This window comes from Thunnus thynnus, chromosome 13 (genome assembly GCF_963924715.1).
Source record: "Thunnus thynnus chromosome 13, fThuThy2.1, whole genome shotgun sequence".
Taxonomy (NCBI): domain Eukaryota; kingdom Metazoa; phylum Chordata; class Actinopteri; order Scombriformes; family Scombridae; genus Thunnus; species Thunnus thynnus.
Genome location: NC_089529.1, coordinates 10,562,251 through 10,580,886, shown reverse-complemented (window position 1 = coordinate 10,580,886; position 18,636 = coordinate 10,562,251). Strand labels below are relative to the sequence as shown.

Genomic DNA, 18,636 nt, shown 5'->3' with positions numbered 1-18,636 from the left:
AGATTAAAACACTAAGTGCAGGTCAAAATGTTAACAGGAGCTCAAAGAGAACACACACAAGCTGCAGAGTGTGACAGGACACAAAACTGTAAACACAGAGCAGGAGTTAACATTCAGAGTTTATTTTATTAATCCTGTCAGGCTGACATTTGAACCTGAAATGTGAAGAGCATGTGTAATAAAATATTCCATTTTAGTTTTTTATCGATGCTCCAAATTCTAAATAAACAGAACGTAGTTGTCCAGAGGGGTTGGTAAGAAATGTTAAATGCTTAAATGTCACTTTCATAGTCTGAGTCATGCTGAGTTTCGGGGCAGAAGGCAGTGTTGGGGGTTGTGTACGAGATGCTGTGTCATTAAACAGGACTCGAGTCAGCAGTGAAAGGATGGAAAGATTTAAGAGAGAAAAAGATAGAAAGTATTTGCTGTATTTTGTATCACAATTCTGTACACTGTGGTAACTGTTTTATTAAATATATGGAAGTTTGTATTCTCACCTTTTTGACCTTTAAATAAATTCATCAGGTTGAACATCTGAGAAAATATCAGCATCATGTCAAAAGGTATGTTTGAATCCACTATTTTACCCCTTAATAAGACGAACCTTTAAAGAGTGTTCTGAGTACCCAGGACTCACAGAAAGTATGTGTGTGTGTGTGTGGTAGATGTTGACAGAGACCGGGTGCTTCTAACCACCAGGGTGCGGACTTTGCTGAAAAATGATGGCAGTTGGATCCACAGATCAAAGCAGGCGAAGGAAGAGCAAGAGGAAGCATGGTATATTGAGAAAAGCCATATAGATGATGATATAGATGCAGACTCAAAAATAAAGTGTTAATTTAAAGCAATTATTCAATTAATCGCATGAATACAAATTTGAAGCCATCTTGCTTTCCTGTATCTTACTGATGTAGTCACTCTTGCTGTATTTTCAGAAAAAAACATCAAAGCTGTTGGCCAGTTTTTCTAATAGTCCTACATCATAAAACTGACATTTTACAAGACAAATGGTGCCACAAATATGCTGCTTGTTCACAACACATTTCCTCTGTCTTGCAGTGGGGACTGTGCTGCGGAGACCAAACCTGTTCCAGTCAGGCAGAAGTCGTATGTCCTCTCCACAGCCAAGAAATTCGGGTAAGTGCTATCAACATTCAGATCTGAACGTTGATGCTTATCTTTAAAAGGTGTTGCAGAGTGTCTCAAAAAACAAACAAACAAACCCTCACTAAGGAAGAAACATGTCAGGGAGCAAATTATTGAGTCGCTTTTACAAACGTCACTATTGTCTGACCATCTTTAGAAACTAACTCTGTGATTTTGCAAATGTGATGGTTGATTTGAATATTTGAAGGGTAAAAATGACAAAGGAGTAGAGAAGTAAATGGACACCAAGATTCTCAAGATAACACAGTAAAAGTTATGAGATCATATGAAATAATATCAGATAAAGGTGAGTTTAACAGTTTTAAATCTGTCATTTGCTTTTGATAAATGGTCATTCTTTTATATGTGTAATTAACAATGTATTTTACTTTCAGGTTTAAAAATGCAGTAAAGCAAAAATAATTTGAGCCACAGGTTATTTAAATATCAGAGGACCAGTTCAGTGGAACCATGTGGTGGCAGTCCTGCAAGTCAAAGTGAAATTGTCCTTTGACTTTGTTGTGTCAGTGAATAATAACTAAAAAATGTATAAGGACTTCAGGCACAAATCACCATCTGTGATATTAACATACATAAACATTAACTGAGCTCTGGGGCAGCTCTGCTGCATCCATAAAGACCTTCAGTACGCTGCAGGCTGACCTGTGCTGGTTGATGAAGCATTAATCTGAATACCGTAAAATCTTTACTGAAATATTTTCCCTCAAGGCAAACAGAAACATACAACACCTGAATATTTTCCCTTCAATGTCAAAAGTGTCCTCTCAGTATTATAGAAATATGAATCCTCGATCTGAGCTGTACGAATCTCATTATTCTGCTGAGCATAAAATGTCATGATTGTTTTCTAGAAAATGTTATTCAATTATTGTACATTTTTAAAAGCCATATTCAGAGTTATGTACTTTATGTTGTAAATAGACGAAGAGATGTTCTGAAACATTCAGCGACTGTTTAGACAGTAATTATAATTATTAATACATACAGTAGTGTTCCCTGCCTGGGTATTGTGCCAGCTGTAGCTATTGCGTTCATATTACATCACCTGACTTGAACACGTCCGTAACACATACACACTTTGTTAAAAAAACAAAAGAACGTACAAGCTCTTGTCATTAATTATTAAGCTTATGGAGACGTTTGTGCTGCAAAAATACATTTATTCTGGATTTTATCCCTGAGATCATACTGTAGGCTCCCTTCTACTGAGTGAATAGGAAACATTACACATCTGAACATGCACAAGGACTAAACTTTCCTCGATAGTTCTTAGGTTTTTTATAGAAATATTCCTCTCATAACTATTTAATAAGCCACGTACATTCAGCAAAGGAACAGAAGATTCACAACCGAATGGAGTCTATGGTTTCATTTTTTTATCATTTCCCTTCTATCAGTTTGAAGGAAACATTGTTTATGCTGCCGTTCTCTCAGTGTTTCACAGTAGGCTGGAACATCACAAAGAAAATAACACTTACAAATCTTCTGCATGGATACTGAACCAAAATAACTTTCACCAGCCCTCAAACTCTGACTACATTTTCACATTTACTGTACGAGTTCCTGCAATTACAGAGTGTCTCGAGCTACATAACACACTGTGTTCTGAATCTGTGCTTTTATCTTTGTTCAGGATAATGAGATGAATCTGTTCTCATACTGTTTGTTATGTTAGCTGAATAAATATTACATTAAATGAGTAAACAACCAGTTTGATCAGTAAAGAGCAGAATTAGAAAGCTAGCTCACAGTGTATACCTTGTAGACTAGCCTACAGCTTACTGTCTGGGCTCCATAACCGCTTAATGCTAGTTAGCTTAGCTAGCTGGCTGACTGACTGTCAATCTCATGCAAGAAAAATGACAGAGCTGAGGTTAAATTTGTGGTGATATGAATGTTGTAAGGCAGTAGTTCCCAACCTCTTTGGCTTTTGACCTCTTACAAAAAAGCAACATCTACTTATGAACCTTCGTCTCGCCTTAATTGGAACATGAACTGTGAGCAGTTTGACCAAAAAGTGGTATTTTTTTCACAGATTGTTTCATTTGAAGGATTTTTAGAGGCCCAAAGAGGTGAAAACATCCAATATTTCACAAGATAAATGCAACAATTAGAGGAAACTCACAATTTTGTGTACCAGAAATATATCATTTTCTTTCTGTTGGGTCGCCACCAGGTTGGGAAACACTGTTGTACAGCATTCAAACAATGTACATCAGATATAAAACCTCAATTACTAAATCTGAGCACAATGTTGGCAAGTAATTAACATCAACACGCCCCCTTCTTCTGGTAAGCTGACAAACACAGCACTGTGAGGGGAGGCTGGGGGAGGCGGTGCACAATACTCATGCAGGAGTGTAAATCCATTCAGTGTTTCAAATGATAGAACTGATCTCTGTTCATTGAGGTAAAGCTGGGCGATATGGACAAAATCAAATTCAATCAAATTTTTTTGGACAAATTGATTTTGATAATGCGACAATATTGTAGGGTTCGCTATTGAGATTTTTGATAAATAATCATCAGTTAAGTGGATATAAGGACTAAGTGGGTAAAGGAAAATGATAGAACAGCTAGAACAGTCTGTAAGTTCAGATAATTACATCACTTTGTTGTAATGCAGCCTTTAAAACCAGGAAAAGACAACACTTATGCTATATCACGATATTATGATATCCAAAATCTAAGACGATATCTAGTCTCATATCACGATATTGATATAATATTGATATATTGCCCAGCCCTACATTCAGATTTTGATTTTGAGTTTGAATTATGCAGTCAATCAATGTTCCCTGTTAGGACGAGGGTCCAGCAGCAGTGAGGTCTCCTACAGTGTGCATCCCCTGTGCTGATGAGGACAATGAGGGTCCGGCTGCTGGGCCCGTGCTGTGCGATGGCATTAAATTTTCCTCATTAATGGCGAAGTGGTTCAGCGGGTAGATACCACATTTCCTAAAGCTTTCCTTGACAATCCTGACACCCTCCTCCTCTTTCGCTACCTGATACGTCCCCTTAAACACACCTGAGAACTCCTTCTTGCTGACTGCAAAGTGAGTATCAGTGGTACAACCGTCACCAATCAGTGCTGCGAAGCGCTGCTTCAGGAGTGCAAAGAGACCCGCATCGAGTGGCTGCAGGACGTGAGAGCAATGAGGCGGGAGGCACAGAAGTATAACGTCCTCCTTACGAGCAGCTTCCACCACCTCCAGGTTCACGGGCGACTTGTGGCCGTCAAAAATCAGCAGCAGTGGACGCTCCTTTGGCGCTTGCACAAGGAAATGTTTGAGGAACCACTTCTTGAAAAGCTCAGAGTTGATACACCCCGAGTCCGACCATCCATACAGGGCGTTTGGCGGCCCTTGAGTCTTGTAGCATACTCCGCCTGGGTAGGCTTTTGAGTAGATAATAAACGGGGCAATGTCCTCTCCAGCTGCACTAAAGCAAGCCAGGACGGAGATGTGGTCCCTGGAGCCTGGTGCTGGCTTGCAGCCCAGACTGGCAGATTTGGGAAGAATCACCCTCTTCCTGCCCAGCTGAAAGCCCGTCTCATTGCAGTTTAAGATTTGGTGAGGCTTGTCCCTCAGCCCGTGAGCGTCCATGACGGTGCTCAGCAAGTGAAAAAACTGATCCACCGCTTCCTTCCTTACACACACTGTCCTCCCGCGGACAACATTGTCTGCCGGCTGGATGGTAATATTCTTTTCTTGCCGTTTCCTAAAATTGAGCCACCAGGTCTGGCCCAGCTTAGAGAACGCCACTCTCCGGTGCTGCCGCTTATAAATCGAAGAGGCGAAGGACACCAGCTGCTGCTTAGTCAGTGGGAATCCATGCTTGGACATGTACAAGGAGAACTCCACCAGCAGTTCCTCGTCAGCAGAGGTTATAAGCTGAGCTGGCCCGCTGCGACTCCCTGGTGTCACCCGTCCACTGACTCTGTCCCCCAGTGAAGATTTAGGGACTCCAAACTCCTTGGCAGCCTGTCTCACCGTGCACTTCCCCGACTTCACCTCGATCAGTGCGCGCTCCATGGCCTCCTCTGTCCATTTCTTCTTCTTTTTCCTCCCGATTTTGTCAAGATGATTTCTCGATGGCATTTTTTTTTCCCTAGGATGGCACAGAAAATGCAGGCATGAATGATGTAATGAGATAGCAACAACAAATACAGCCTAATTATGGGTTGTGAGTATCGCAAAATTCAAACATCACTTAATTAAATAAAACCTGTTCAGAGAGACCTTCAGTGTTATTCACTCTTCCTCCCCTTTTATCTACACTTTCACCTTGAACCACAGACTGCACACAGCTCTGTCTGTTCATTTTCCTGATGGGTACAGGGATTACATCACTCCCTCTTTCTGATCCAAACTGAAGGGGAATTTTTACTTTAAAGTTGTCAAACAGGCATTAAGAGATGCTGTCTGTTCTTTATGAAAACTTTTTTCATTTATGGAGAAAGAAAAGGGATCATTTTGCTATTTTTCTTTATGCAGACCACACACACCAACTTTATGAAAAATTTCATATTTGGATTGGTCAAATCAGTTTATTTTATTTGTGAAAACAGAATAAAACATCCAGACATCCATCCACATAAGTCAAGGTCTGTAAAACACTGATGAGTCAAACCTGATGACTGTATGACAAGGAAATAAATCTACCTCCAGGACACAAAAGTTCTGACAGTATTTACAGCTGTCCAAGTTGTCCATGTTAAAGGATAGGTTCACAATTGTTGTAATCGTTCCTGCTGTTCATACTGACCATCAGAACAGTGATTCTCAACCTTCTGGTGTCAAGGACCCCCCAATTGATACATCAGGCAGCTGGCCTGTATTTGATAAGATGTAGTCTCAGGGATCGCCATATGATAAGATTTAGTTATTCCATAACAGTCTATACTGCAGATTGGCTGATTAACAGCAAAGAGTGTGACACCTGCAAACAGAATAGTGATTCTTATGCATTCTGTCATTGGGCTAACTTCTATTCAATGAAATAATAGTGAAATTAAAATATTCCCTATTTTTCTGGGGACCCCCCGGAACCCCCTCAAGGACCCCTGGGGGTCCCTGGACCTCAGGTTGAGAACCACTGCATTAGAGGATCCCTTCATAATGCAGTTACAATGTAAGTGATGAGGACAAAATCCACAAGCCTCCTTCTGTGCAACAGGGAAACACTGAGGAAATACAAAGAGGGAATTTTATGCTAAAAACACTGTAAATGTGGCGGATATCCAGTTGATATGACTAACTTACACTGCTGAAGCCTAATATAAGCTTCAGATACATTTTTAGATGCATTTTTGCATAAAAATGTGAACACACTGTGGATTTTGTCCCCCATCACTTACACTGAAAGCACATTTGAAGGGAACAGTCAGTGTGAACAGGAGGAATAATTACAGCAAGGAAAACCTCTTTCACTGTTCATATGGACACATGACTGTTGTTTTAAGACACACTTGAAAAATTGTGAACCTATCCTTTAATTTAGTCCAGGTTTACTTGGTTTAATGTTATCTTGTAAATTAGCCTGTTGTCTGTTGGACAACTCTAAATATCCTAACAGGAATATGAGCCTTAAGTTTCCCTAAAATTCCTTCTTAAATCTTGAATAGGAAGCCAACTTCACCTTCGGCATTCAGCTACTACAATATTATGTATTAGTATTTCCAACTGTATGACAGTCAAAGCTGCCCTTATACGTCGGGAAAACTGTTATAATACCAACTGACTTACTGGTCTTGTGGAGTCAGGAGAGATATTCAGTGTGGGACAGAAGAAAACTCGTCAAATGTTGGTTGTTTTGACGCCACACACCGTAACGTGTCGTTAACGTTACAGCTTGCAGACTAACAATAATGTGAGCCGTGGTGGTATTTCAGACAACAAATTACGCTTAAAACAGAAACCAGGTAGTAGTGTGTCTTCTGCGGTTGTCACTTAATGTCTGTCGGCTACAGAAAGTTGAAATGACGCGGTTACAGTCTAACAGTTTAGCATTGCTTCCCCTTCCTAGCATGACAAGAGTAAAGAAGCACTATCGCTCCTTGCCTTTGCCCCACCCGCATTCTGAGAAGTCCCGCCCTTCTCTGCCTCTGATTGGCTAGATTTTGTTACTGTCGTTGGTTAGATTGGTTAGGTTTAGTCATGAGGAGTGAGATTGGTTAAGAACAGGGTAAGAATATCACGACCAAAGCCAATCAGAGGCAGGGTAGGGCGGGTCTTCACAGAATGCGGGTGGGAAAAAATAACGCTACTGCCTCCAATCACAACAAACCCGGAAGTTTATGATAGTTTCTTCAAAATAAAAGTTTGGCAGTTCCTGTTACAAAAATAAGCGTCGTCGAAGTATAAACTCAATAAATTGCATCACACTAATGGATAGGTTCACAATTTTTCAAGTGTGTCTTAAAACAACATTCAGGTGTCCATATGAACAGTGAAAGAGGTTTTCCTTGCTGTTATTATTCCTTCTGTTCATACTGGCAATTAAAAGATCCCCTTAAAATGTGCTTTCAATATAAATGATGGCCAAAATCCACAGTGTGTTCACACAGTCATTTTCTGCAAAAATGCATTCAAATCTGAAGCTTATATGAGCCTCCAGCAGTCTGAGTTAGTCATATCAAGTGATATCTGCCACATTTACAGTCTTTTTAGCATCAACCTCCCTCTTTGTGTTTCCTCGGACAGTGTTTCCCTGTTGAGCTGCGGTGGGAGTATAGTAACAAAAAGAGGGACCTTGCCACTAAAAAGACTGTAAAATTGAAAGATACTTGATGTGACTCATTTGGATGGCTGAAGCTTCATATTGACTTCAGATACATTTTTGCACAGAAGCAGGACTGTGGATTTTGGTCCCAATCACTTCCATTATAAGTGCATTATGAAGGGATTTTTTAATGGTCAGTATGAATAGCAAGAATGATTATAGCAAGAAACAACATGTGCCAGTGTTTATTTAGGTACCTGACTATTGTTTTAAGACAGACTTGAAAAATTGTGTAAAATAATAAATAAAGTCATATGCTGAAACTGCCACACTTCACATCATTCCACACTGAACAGGTTTTATCTGTCGATACCATATTCAGTAAAAAAGTATATGTTTTACAATTACCTGTTGTAGACAGACAAACAGATAGATAGATAGATAGATAGATAGATAGATAGATAGATAGATAGATAGATAGATAAATAGATAGATAGATAGATAGATAGATAGATAGATAGATAGATAGATAGATAGATAGATAGATAGATAGATAGGTGTGCCTTATTGTCCCAAAGGAGATACTACTAGTACTACTAGGCTACTACTAGTTTAAAGCTGATGGAATCTTTCATCAGCAGTGAAGAATTATTTAGCTACTGTTTTGTAGCCTGCTATAAGGTTATAAATGTCAAAGTTCATGATGAGTTTCTTATTCCTTCCTTGTAGATCAGTAGAGACTCCACAGAGCCCTCCACACCAAAAGACACAGTTAGTTCCCTCTGAAGGGTATGTATGTACTTCATTATTAATGTATGTACCTCATTATTAATCCCAGTTAAGTCCAATATCTGTTAAGCAAGTTTTACATTTAAACCAAATATTGAATGTTAGTGGAAGATTAAATTAATCTGCACATTTTTCTGTTCTTTATATTAGTGATTCAGCTAATCAGGCAAATAGTGAAGTTATACCTCCCAAAAAAGATGCTCAGCCTGAGGGGTCAACAGTGGAGACTACAGATGATACAAAGTAAGTATAAGAGCTCTACTGACTGTAACTGCAAGTATAGAATTAACAGATGCTGAGTGTAGGGATTTTTTTTAATCATTTGTTCATTTTGCATAGTTGGGAATAAGCAACTTTCCTTATTACAGGCCCCAAGCATCCTCAGAAGAACGTGCCCAAACTGGTGAGGCACAACCAGAAAAATCAGAAGCTGTGTCTCCTGTGGAGCCAGCTGAGCAATCAGTTGCCGAAACAACTCCAGAAAAGAAGGAAGAATGTGTTGATACACCTGTTGACCAGTCAAAGGTAGAACACAATGAGGAGGCTGTTGAGGCCTCTACAGCTTCTCATGCAGAAGTTATCCAAAATGGTGAGACACAGCCAGTTTCAAAGGAAAAAACAGAAGCAGTGTCTCCTGTGGAGCCAGCTGAACAACCTGTGGCCGACACAACTGCAGAAAAGAAGAAAGAACATGTCGACGCACCAGTTGACCTGTCAGATGTAGAATACAATAAGGGGGCTGCTGAGGCATCTGCAGCTGTTCACGTGGAAGCTCCTGTTGCAAAAACCTCAGCTGAGGCAGCGACAGAGGAGAGTAAAGACGCTGCTGAGGTCCCTGCTGTGCTCACAGTCGAACTAAAACCCGAAGTAGAACCTTCAACTGAAACAGAGCCAACAAATGTGACAAATCACGAGCCTGCAGGAGAGGAATCAACTACACATCCAGCAGAGGGGAGTTGTGAGAAATGTCCTCCAGAAAAGTACACAGAAGAAACTGTTGAAGCTGTAGCTGAGGTTGTGGAGGAGTCATTGCCTGAAACTCCCGCTGTGACTAATGCGGCAGCAGCAGCACAAGAAGCTGCTATCCAAAACAGCACGGCACCTGTCCCTGATTTACTGGCTGATACTGTATCCGAATCGCCCACTCAACCTGCTACTGATACTGCTGTCAAGTCTGTAGAGTCTGCAGCACCAGCACAGTCAGCTCTAAACACCAGAGCTGAAGAAGAAAGCAAGGGTGAAGTCCAAGCTGCTGTCGAACCAGCACCCGAGACTACAACAGATCATGCGACGGAGATGAAGATCGAGGATGCTGTTGAACCTGCGACAGCTTCAGATGTTGAAGCTGTTCAGGATAAGATAGTTGTAAAAGCCATTGAACTGACAGATGCATTAGATGTGGAGGCACCCACAGCTGAAGCTGATCCTGAACCCGGGGAAGATCCAAAACAATCCCACTCAGAGGAGGTGAAACCAGATCAAAAGTCTGATGATGCCAACAAGTTAGTAAGCTCAATAAATATAAAAGCATTTACTGTTTTTCATATTCACGTTTTCACTTGTGTACAATAAAACACAATTATTCTTTGCTGATGACAATTTATTTGTAGCACTGAAACATTTGAAAAACCTGTGGAGGAGCAACAATCTACAAAAACTCTGTATAAGACCAGGTGGGTGTGTAGTGTCTCACATTAAAGTCTAAATCATTTGGAATTTTATGTAAATAGTATGTGAATTATGCAAAGTCAATACTTTGTTACAAAGCCACACAAACATTAACAAAGGTGATGGTCTTTTTAACACTTTCTTTCAGGGATGGCAAAGCAGTTTGTTCATTCTGTGACGAAATAATTGACGGAAGTGTCAAGATCACATTCAACGAACCTCTGGTGAGCTACCACCCTGAATGTCTAAAGGTTCGTTTTGTCTTCTTTACCTACCCATATATTAAATATATAATTTTTTTTATTGACTCTTGTCTTTGCATAATGTTAATACTGAGTATGTTTTTGCAGTGTGGTGTGTGCGCTGAGGCCCTGGGAGATTTGTTGACTCCCATGTTCCTGCATGACCAACTGATCCACTGTGGTGGATGCTTTGCGAAAGCTCTCTAGACCTGAAGCCATAACTGGGACAAATGTGTCGCCTTGGAAGACTCAAAGCACACTGTGATAAATGTGTTGTTTGGACTGAGAACCTCACCGCTGTTGCCTTCACTCTGTATCTTTCTTTTGAACCAGTTTCCCCACTGGAAGTTTTTAGGGCACAGTGTATTGTCAGGATGAACTATTCTGTTGTGGAACGCTTGAGCAGTATATTGTTTATCGCCAAAGATGATTAAATGAAATACTTAACAATCAACAGGGAAGATTTTTATTGCAACATACAGTATATGGTTAAAATAAAACCACAATTTAATGCCTCAGATTTAAATTGTTTAATCAGCTTTAATTTCATTTGAGCACACACAACACAATCCAGCTCAGTAAGTAGCAGGGCTACACATTAAACATGAGTCACCTGGAGGCAAGTTATTGTTAAATGTGGAAGAATCAACACTTCAGCAACATAAAAACAGCTTATCTTAAGCAGTAACCAAAACACCTCCAGGAAAATGGATACATGCATTTGTTTCCCCCCCACACAGTGGTGTTTAAACAAAGCAAAAATGCATTGTTAGTGAATGAAAAGTACATGTATCGTAAGTGAAGGTAAACAGAGGCGATGGCAGGTGACACCTAACCTCCAAGAAAACTTTGGTACATTCAGCTTCACTCGCTTTAGTTCACATAATGTTGATACATAAGATGGTGATAATGAGGCAGCGGCAAAATCATATTCATAGAACCAATATATGCATCAGTAAACACTGAATGGTGTGCATGCGGTTATGATTTGCAGGGCGAGCTGTCACTGCTCTTAATTATTCATGAAACGTCATACATCACAATCTGACAACGGCATCAGCGCCAATGAAGCGTCACAAAAAAGGATAAGACAGGAGATGCAACCTGCTAAGAGGCAGATGAACAACAAAGCTAAGAGAATCATCTGAGAGGAGGATTTGACGAGAAGGCCAGAGCTCACTGCTGGGAATGAATTATCTTCATCTCTCTGTCTGTTGCTCATACAAAACAGTGATGAGAAATATTTCTGTCTGTTATTGGACACGTCTAAAGAAAAACTAGCAGGTGATCCAGGTGTTTGGAAGTCGCTGTTTCCCAGAGGATGAAGAGTAGACTGTCCATCTCATAGCCAGAGGATGGGGTTGACTGCACTTAGCGGATACCTTTCCTTCCCAGGAACCGCAAGATCGCGTAGTTGTAGGTGGTGGCAATCATATACAGAAACTGCAAAGGAAGACATTGATGGGTGGAGGAAGAGTAGGAAGGAAAAAGGTGAAAAAATGGGTTTGAACATATAGTATATACTTGGACAATCATGTACAGCATCATTTTAAAGGGTCAGTATACCCAAATTACAAACCCCTCAAAACAAACAAACAAAAATAAAAATAATTCTTATTCATCTCTAGTTGTATCCAACTAAACAGTTTTACAGTTTTGAGTTGTCTTAGTGTTTGAGATATCAACCTCTGAGATTTTTGCTACCAGCCCAATACAAACAGGGTGAGTGGAACTTTCTTTGTGGTGCTCAAGATTCAAGATTCCTTTATTGTTACGTCCCATTATACAAATATAAGAGGGTAAAATTCTTGGGTTTTGGCTCCTTGACACTGCAGCAACGATAACAATAATATAACAATAGAAATAGCAGTAAAAATAGCACCAAATAATACAACAAAATAAAAGTATATATATGATATAAATAATGTATAATGTGTGTAAAATGCTGTGTGTGTACTAAAAATAGTACTAGAAAAGTAGTGCTAAAAATATAATACAGTAAAAAATATGAATAATGTATAGTGTGTGTAAAATGCTGTGTGTGTGTAGGTTCTGCCATAAATGTGCATACGTGTGTGTAGTTGTTTGCATGTTTGTGTGTTTGTGTATGCACAGCTATGTCTGTGTGTCTGCGTGTGTGTGTGTGTGTCACAGACAGACAGGCAACAGGCCATTAGTGTCCATTATTCATAAGCCTGGTTGCTTGGTGGAAAAAACTGTCCCGGAGCCTGCTGGTCCAGGCCTTGAGGCTGCGGTATCGCTTGCCAGACGGCAGCAGCTGAAACACTCTGTGGTTGGGGTGGCTGGGATCTTTGATAATCCTGTCTTTACTGACACACCGTCCCTTGTAAATGTCCTGGATGGAGGAATGCTCACAGGACGTCTACAACGGACAGTGTGTGCCGCTCACAGTATTGAAAACTGAATTTGACAGTGTCTCTGTTACTGTGGATAATCCACATACTTTGCTGTGAGCAGTCTTCATAGGAACTATTTTTTCAGTAGAAAGTAGTTCCACTGAAAAAAAGTTCAATAGTGAGGCCTGGAAGAGATTTTGCTGCTGCATTAAAAACACACAAAAAAATATTTCTCAATGCTTTGAGCACCACAAAATAAATCTCATTCACCTCCATTGTATTGGAGTGACAGAGACAAGTATCTAGAAACTATTGGCATGGCTTAATACTTTAAAATATGTACAGTATTTTTGTAATTTGGGTGAACTGCCCCTTTAAATATAGTGGTATTTACTATAGTATGCTTGAAGATCCCCTCCAGACATGTTTTAGGCATATAAAAATAGTCTTCTTGGAATAATAACTTGTGTCTGACATGTTTTGTTCCAGAACAAAGTGCAGTTAATTAGTTATAAAATCTTAATGACATCTCCTCTTTCTCCCTCCAGAATCTGGGAATATACAAAAATGTTTAATGAATACAAGATGTCTCCTGCTTCACTGTAAAGTCCATTCTCAGTGTTTGTGCACTGGAGGCTTCAAGTTTCCACATCACACTTGTGTAGGTTGCATATTGGACCACAATTGGCTTCCAAATTAGTTGTGACGTCACAAATCACGCTCCACTGAATTAAACTCAGATTTAAGGTGAACACAAAGAAACTTTCCCTCTTCAGCAGATGAATGTGAAAACAGCCTTTTTGTGTCAAACTCTGCACAGTGAAACTCATCCAAACATCCAAATGAAGTAACAATAAGCAAAACACATTTATGAGTGGAGGGAGACTTTAAATATTTAATCATACCCAATAGCATATAAATTATCAAAACGATTGCTCACCAGTGCTAAGAGAGTGATCCCAGCACCAGCAAATGCAGCTATGTACAAGTCATAGGTGACGTGGAACTGTAAGACATAACAAACACCAGTTAGTTTCATATACATTCATGAAATTTAACCAATCCCTTCTCTGTTTGTGTCATCCTATTATGTAAAAATGCTCACGTACACACCCATCTGATACTTAATAAAACTGCCACAATTCGACCAGTGTGAGGATGCAGATTTGAAATACTGAACGGTGTAAAATGAAAAATTGAATTTATCTACTCACTTCACTGGTTTTGCAAATAGATGCCAAGGTCATCCCACAAGACTTGCCTGGCATTGCATTCCAAGGGAGCAGTCCTTAAATAAAGACATGATGTAAGTATCTCATACCACTGCTGAATCATAATGAGTTAAAGCTATTTCCCAAATCTGTCTTGCGTACAGCGTATGAGGGAAGCAGCAGCAAATAAATTAATATAAAGGTGTAGTTATCTTCATTATTTCATAACTAATTTAATGACTAGTTTTGCATCCGCTGATTAAATTCATTGCTTTAAAGGACACATTAACATTCTCATCAGGTGGACATGCGGTCAGTCATTATAAGAACAACGCACCATACTGCCTGGCGTCCATGCAAATCCAGCTATGCTGATTAATGCTGGGGGCCCTTTCTGCCAGGATGTTGATGTTGTGGCAGGTCTGCTCCATGTTGAACAAGAAGAAGACTGGGATAGCAGTGAAGGCAAACACCGCCAGCCAGATGAAGGCCAAGATGTACGTCACGATGATAAACTGTGGAAATAAAAAAGTGCAGTACATAAGGTCATAGAGATGTTCGGGTCTCTGTGTGATAAATGTGGTGTCATTAAATCAGCTATCAACCATAATTCATGAATCTACGCAGAAACAAAGAGCATTTCATTGGGCTTAGAAGTTAAAACAAACCTGCATTCAGCATCTTAACAATGACCTGACATCACATTTCCCCCTCCCTCTTCACCCCCTCCCTCCTTTCTCTTACCGTCAGGCTGAGACAGCGGCCACATTGGGTGCTCCTGAACTCCCCAAAGGTCTGCTTGACAGCACTTGTGGTGTAGAAACCCTCAGCCAGTAGCAGGATACCGTAGAGGAAGAAAAATGAAGCCAGGCCATAGATCACATACTGGAAGTATTTGATACTGGGAGAGTCATAGGGAGAAGTCAGTCAAGCAGTAAAATGCAGCAGTTCTTGAGAGGTCTATAATCACAATTCAGAGAATGCAACTGAAGCATCACTCACAAGGAGGCCATGACCACAAAGTCCTGAACGTTGCGGGCGAAGTGAGTCTCCACGAGGACTTCGGTCTGGGACAACGCTTCGTGCCCACAGCCGCAAAATAATGCCATGCCAGCATAGCACAGCAAGGTGGCCACCAGGGATGGGTAGGGCACTGCCCCAATGCACCGGATACAGCAATCATAACAACCTGAGGGGGCATAATATATCAGCACACAGGCGGCACACACCGCACATATAACCACACAACACATCTAAGCCACGGTGGGGGAGCTCTATCAACCTCTGGGGGAGCTATGAAATAGGCCTTGCTCTGTCTGCAAATCCATGAGCATACACCAAACCCCACCAACAGGCAAGAAAGCAACAGAAAAAAAAAAAAAAATTAGACAGCTCTGACAAACACGAGTTCAAGCAGCGGTTCCCAATAAAGCGTCCAAACAAAAGCAGTCACCACTGATTTCGCAACAACCTCATGCACTTCTTCCAGTGTAAGCTGCGCTGTTGAAGCAGGTAGCAAATATCCACAGTGTTAATAAATGCATTGGCAGAAATGGGATAGAGGAAAGCACCTAAGGCTTTGCAAAGCCAAGGCTGCCTGACCGGAAACATTTGCTGCTTCTGATTCTGTACTCCACAACAAGAAGGATCCCAGTGCCAACCAGTGATGTACAGTGCTGCCTACAAGGTATTGTTACTGTAAAATAAGCCTCTCTGTGCTGATTTCATCCGTATGCGGAGGCTCCTCTGCTTGTACCAACACCTCACAGCTCAGCCCCTACTAACTCTGGTCCAACCCTCTTTCTCCAGCGGTCACAGGCGTCACCAGGCAAGCGAGAGATGGTGGTGAAACATTGGCTTTAGGGGCTAGAAGAAAGAGCTTCTCTTTGTGGCTGTTAATACAATATCCATTGTGTTTGCAATGATCGGGGTGAACAAAGGGCAGTGATGTCAAACAAACAAAGACTATGGTGCCACAATACACACACACACACGCACACAGCAGGAAGAAGTGGCAGAGGGGTCTCAACTCCACTGGCAAGGTCACTACTCAGGCCATCCTCCATCCACAGCTGGCTGAGACTGGTACCACTGAGTGTCAATGCAGGCGGGGGCTGGGTTCAAGTGTTCAAAGAGTGGGTTGGAGCATAATGAAGGAGAGGGGTAATTTGAATAACTTCACAACAACAACAACAACAACCCCACTCGAAATTTTGTTGCTACACATTGTGAAATCCTTTGGTGCCTAAATTACATCAGTGTGATAAAAGATTCTGATAATTTCACAAATTAAAGGATTTTAGTTGGAAGGAACAGAAGCTGTTGGTTAAACAAACTGCTACAAAAGTATAAATAGTAACAGCAGGAAGACTGTTGAGTCCCAAAAAACGATAGTGCCTGCAGACACCCACGTCTCAGCTGCGCCCTGCAACAGTGGTTAGAGTGATTGAGTGATAAACAGTCCATTATATTTGAATTCATTGCGAAAGGCATCAGTGCATTTACAGTAGATGCCAGATAATCAATCAAGACTACAAAGCTGTTAAATAAAATATGCACAAGTTGGCACGAGTTGTTTGTAAGTGACAGAAAATGGTTATCAGAAGTTGCTTGCGTCCACAGTCCTCATGGAAATTTGCTCATTTACACCCATGACACGTGTGGGAGTATCTGAACTCTTTGACATTAGTGACCTGGTATGGCCTTGACATGATGAGAGTCACTGCTTATCTCTGTCAGCCACGCTGAGTTCGGTCTAGTTTATGGTTAAAAGGGGTTAGAGGACGTGATGAGGAGTTCTTTCTAGTAAGTTGAAGTCCATGTGCTGTTTTCTTTCCAGTACCCTGAAATCATCATTCTATGTTTAACTCATATCATATATTGGGAACAAAGGGCAAAGGGTAAATCCACAATAAATGTATAATCCATAGGTGGATATCAGAATAATTTTGATAAATCAAAGCACTGGATTAATTTGCCCACAGTGCATGAGGGCAACATGATGTCTAAGGCCAGAAAGCACATATTAAAGGCTACAGTAGTAAGTTATTGAAATTCACATCATCAAATCATATTAATAATAGATGATAAGAGTTATTAAAGATTCTGTGCACTCACCCATGTCCAGAAAGAAGTGTGGGGGTTATTGAAGTTTTGCTGAGTGGCTTTGTGAGTAGTGATATGCGGATATGAGAAGTTATTCCCCGCCACTCCTATATGAATCTGACTCGCGCTTTTGTCTCATCAACAATAGATAGACCACATCTCCCCGAGTCACATCTTAAAGTCACAAAGTCCCATTTCAGCTGCCAGTCATTATTTATAGAGCCCTGGGTTCAGTACTGGGGACAGAAGCGGGTCACAAATTCCAATATGCGCTGTTTTTTTCTGGTATTTGGTGCGATTTGCTGCATTTTAGCTGTTTGACTTAACATGTGGGTAATTAAGTAAGACGTTTTTACATGCACACTTTATACACAACAGTATATCCACAAATTATCAGATTAAATCAGTTTATACACTTTGGCCAATCTAAAATAATTTACATTTCATTTTTATAGATGAAATATGCATCATATAATTTATATAATATATAACTTAATCTGCACAATGCAAATTAACTAAGACACTTATCTAACAATTTTTACACATTGTCACCTCAGATTTGTTCAATTATTGCGCACCTTAGTGTGTAGAGTGCACGGCATTTCATTCGCTTTCAATAGTTCATCTGTTTATGGTCAACATGTGTGTCTTGTTTGTCTGCACACACCACATGCTGCACGTCAGCAAGATATAATTAGCGGGTCTGAGGGTCCTCAGAGCAGCATCTTTAAAAAAACACAAAGAGATAAGAGGTATAAGCACAGACAAAAGAGTGAAATAAATCGAAACGCCACTGACTGACATTGATGAAGTTGACTAACAAGGGTGACATTGACGGTCGGGTCCAGCTGCTGCCCTCCTTCCCTCCCTCCCTCATGTTTGACCCAGTTGATGTCAAAGCTGGGTTCAGTACAAAGAAGCTAGTGTGGGGCAGGAGAAAACACCATGCTATCTTGTTTTTTTTTTTTTGGAGAAGCCCCTCATCTTATTTTTCCTTGCCATTTTGAACCCATGGCAAACAACTGGACAATGTTATCAAAAGACATTAATACTCATGCCATTATATAACACTATATTGCATTATATTTAAATGAAATGCTATCAGTAGTTTGTAACAGACTACACTTTGTAAGTCAGCATCACTAACCCTGAGTTACAGAGACATCAGATTTACCAGTTGGGCCAGACAATAATCCATTTAATGATCATCTGGTCATTTAAAAAATCTGAACATTTTTGAGTGATTTGCTATTGGACATCAATTCACTCCTCAAAGATGTCGTGTTAGAAGAAAAAAAAAAACCCACACCACTGGTAAATTGTTCGGTGTGAGTCCGTCTCCTTTTGTCTTCTGAGCAATAACAGATCAAGTAA

General features: G+C 40.4%; 3 protein-coding genes across 4 annotated transcripts; 1 reads left to right on the top strand and 2 right to left on the bottom strand.

The window, feature by feature from the left end:
- Positions 1 to 522: 522 nt before the first annotated feature.
- si:dkey-125i10.3 (neurofilament heavy polypeptide) lies at positions 523 to 11,043 on the top strand. The gene is made up of 9 exons (XM_067607780.1): positions 523 to 563; positions 666 to 777; positions 1,060 to 1,137; positions 8,620 to 8,679; positions 8,830 to 8,922; positions 9,048 to 10,181; positions 10,290 to 10,352; positions 10,496 to 10,598; positions 10,698 to 11,043. The coding sequence occupies exons 1-9, from the start codon at positions 554 to 556 to the stop codon at positions 10,794 to 10,796; spliced, it is 1,752 nt and encodes a 583-aa protein (XP_067463881.1). The 5' UTR covers positions 523 to 553; the 3' UTR covers positions 10,797 to 11,043.
- si:rp71-1d10.8 (uncharacterized) lies at positions 2,058 to 7,232 on the bottom strand. Its single transcript, XM_067607777.1, has 2 exons — positions 6,915 to 7,232; positions 2,058 to 5,277 (listed from the first exon to the last, which is right to left on the bottom strand). Exon 2 carries the CDS (start codon positions 5,265 to 5,267, stop codon positions 3,969 to 3,971), a length of 1,299 nt encoding a protein of 432 aa, XP_067463878.1. The 5' UTR covers positions 5,268 to 5,277; positions 6,915 to 7,232; the 3' UTR covers positions 2,058 to 3,968.
- Positions 11,044 to 11,104: 61 nt separating the features above from the next.
- Positions 11,105 to 17,429, bottom strand: plp1b (proteolipid protein 1b). Of its 2 annotated transcripts, none has more exons than XM_067607782.1 (7): positions 17,275 to 17,429; positions 15,160 to 15,346; positions 14,902 to 15,058; positions 14,495 to 14,672; positions 14,161 to 14,234; positions 13,887 to 13,952; positions 11,105 to 12,032 (listed from the first exon to the last, which is right to left on the bottom strand). In XM_067607782.1, the coding sequence occupies exons 1-7, from the start codon at positions 17,276 to 17,278 to the stop codon at positions 11,961 to 11,963; spliced, it is 738 nt and encodes a 245-aa protein (XP_067463883.1). In that variant the 5' UTR covers positions 17,279 to 17,429; the 3' UTR covers positions 11,105 to 11,960. The 2 variants fall into 2 exon arrangements, with proteins under 2 accessions (XP_067463883.1, XP_067463882.1); XM_067607781.1 differs by lacking the exon at positions 17,275 to 17,429 and adding an exon at positions 15,729 to 17,205.
- Positions 17,430 to 18,636: the final 1,207 nt, after the last annotated feature.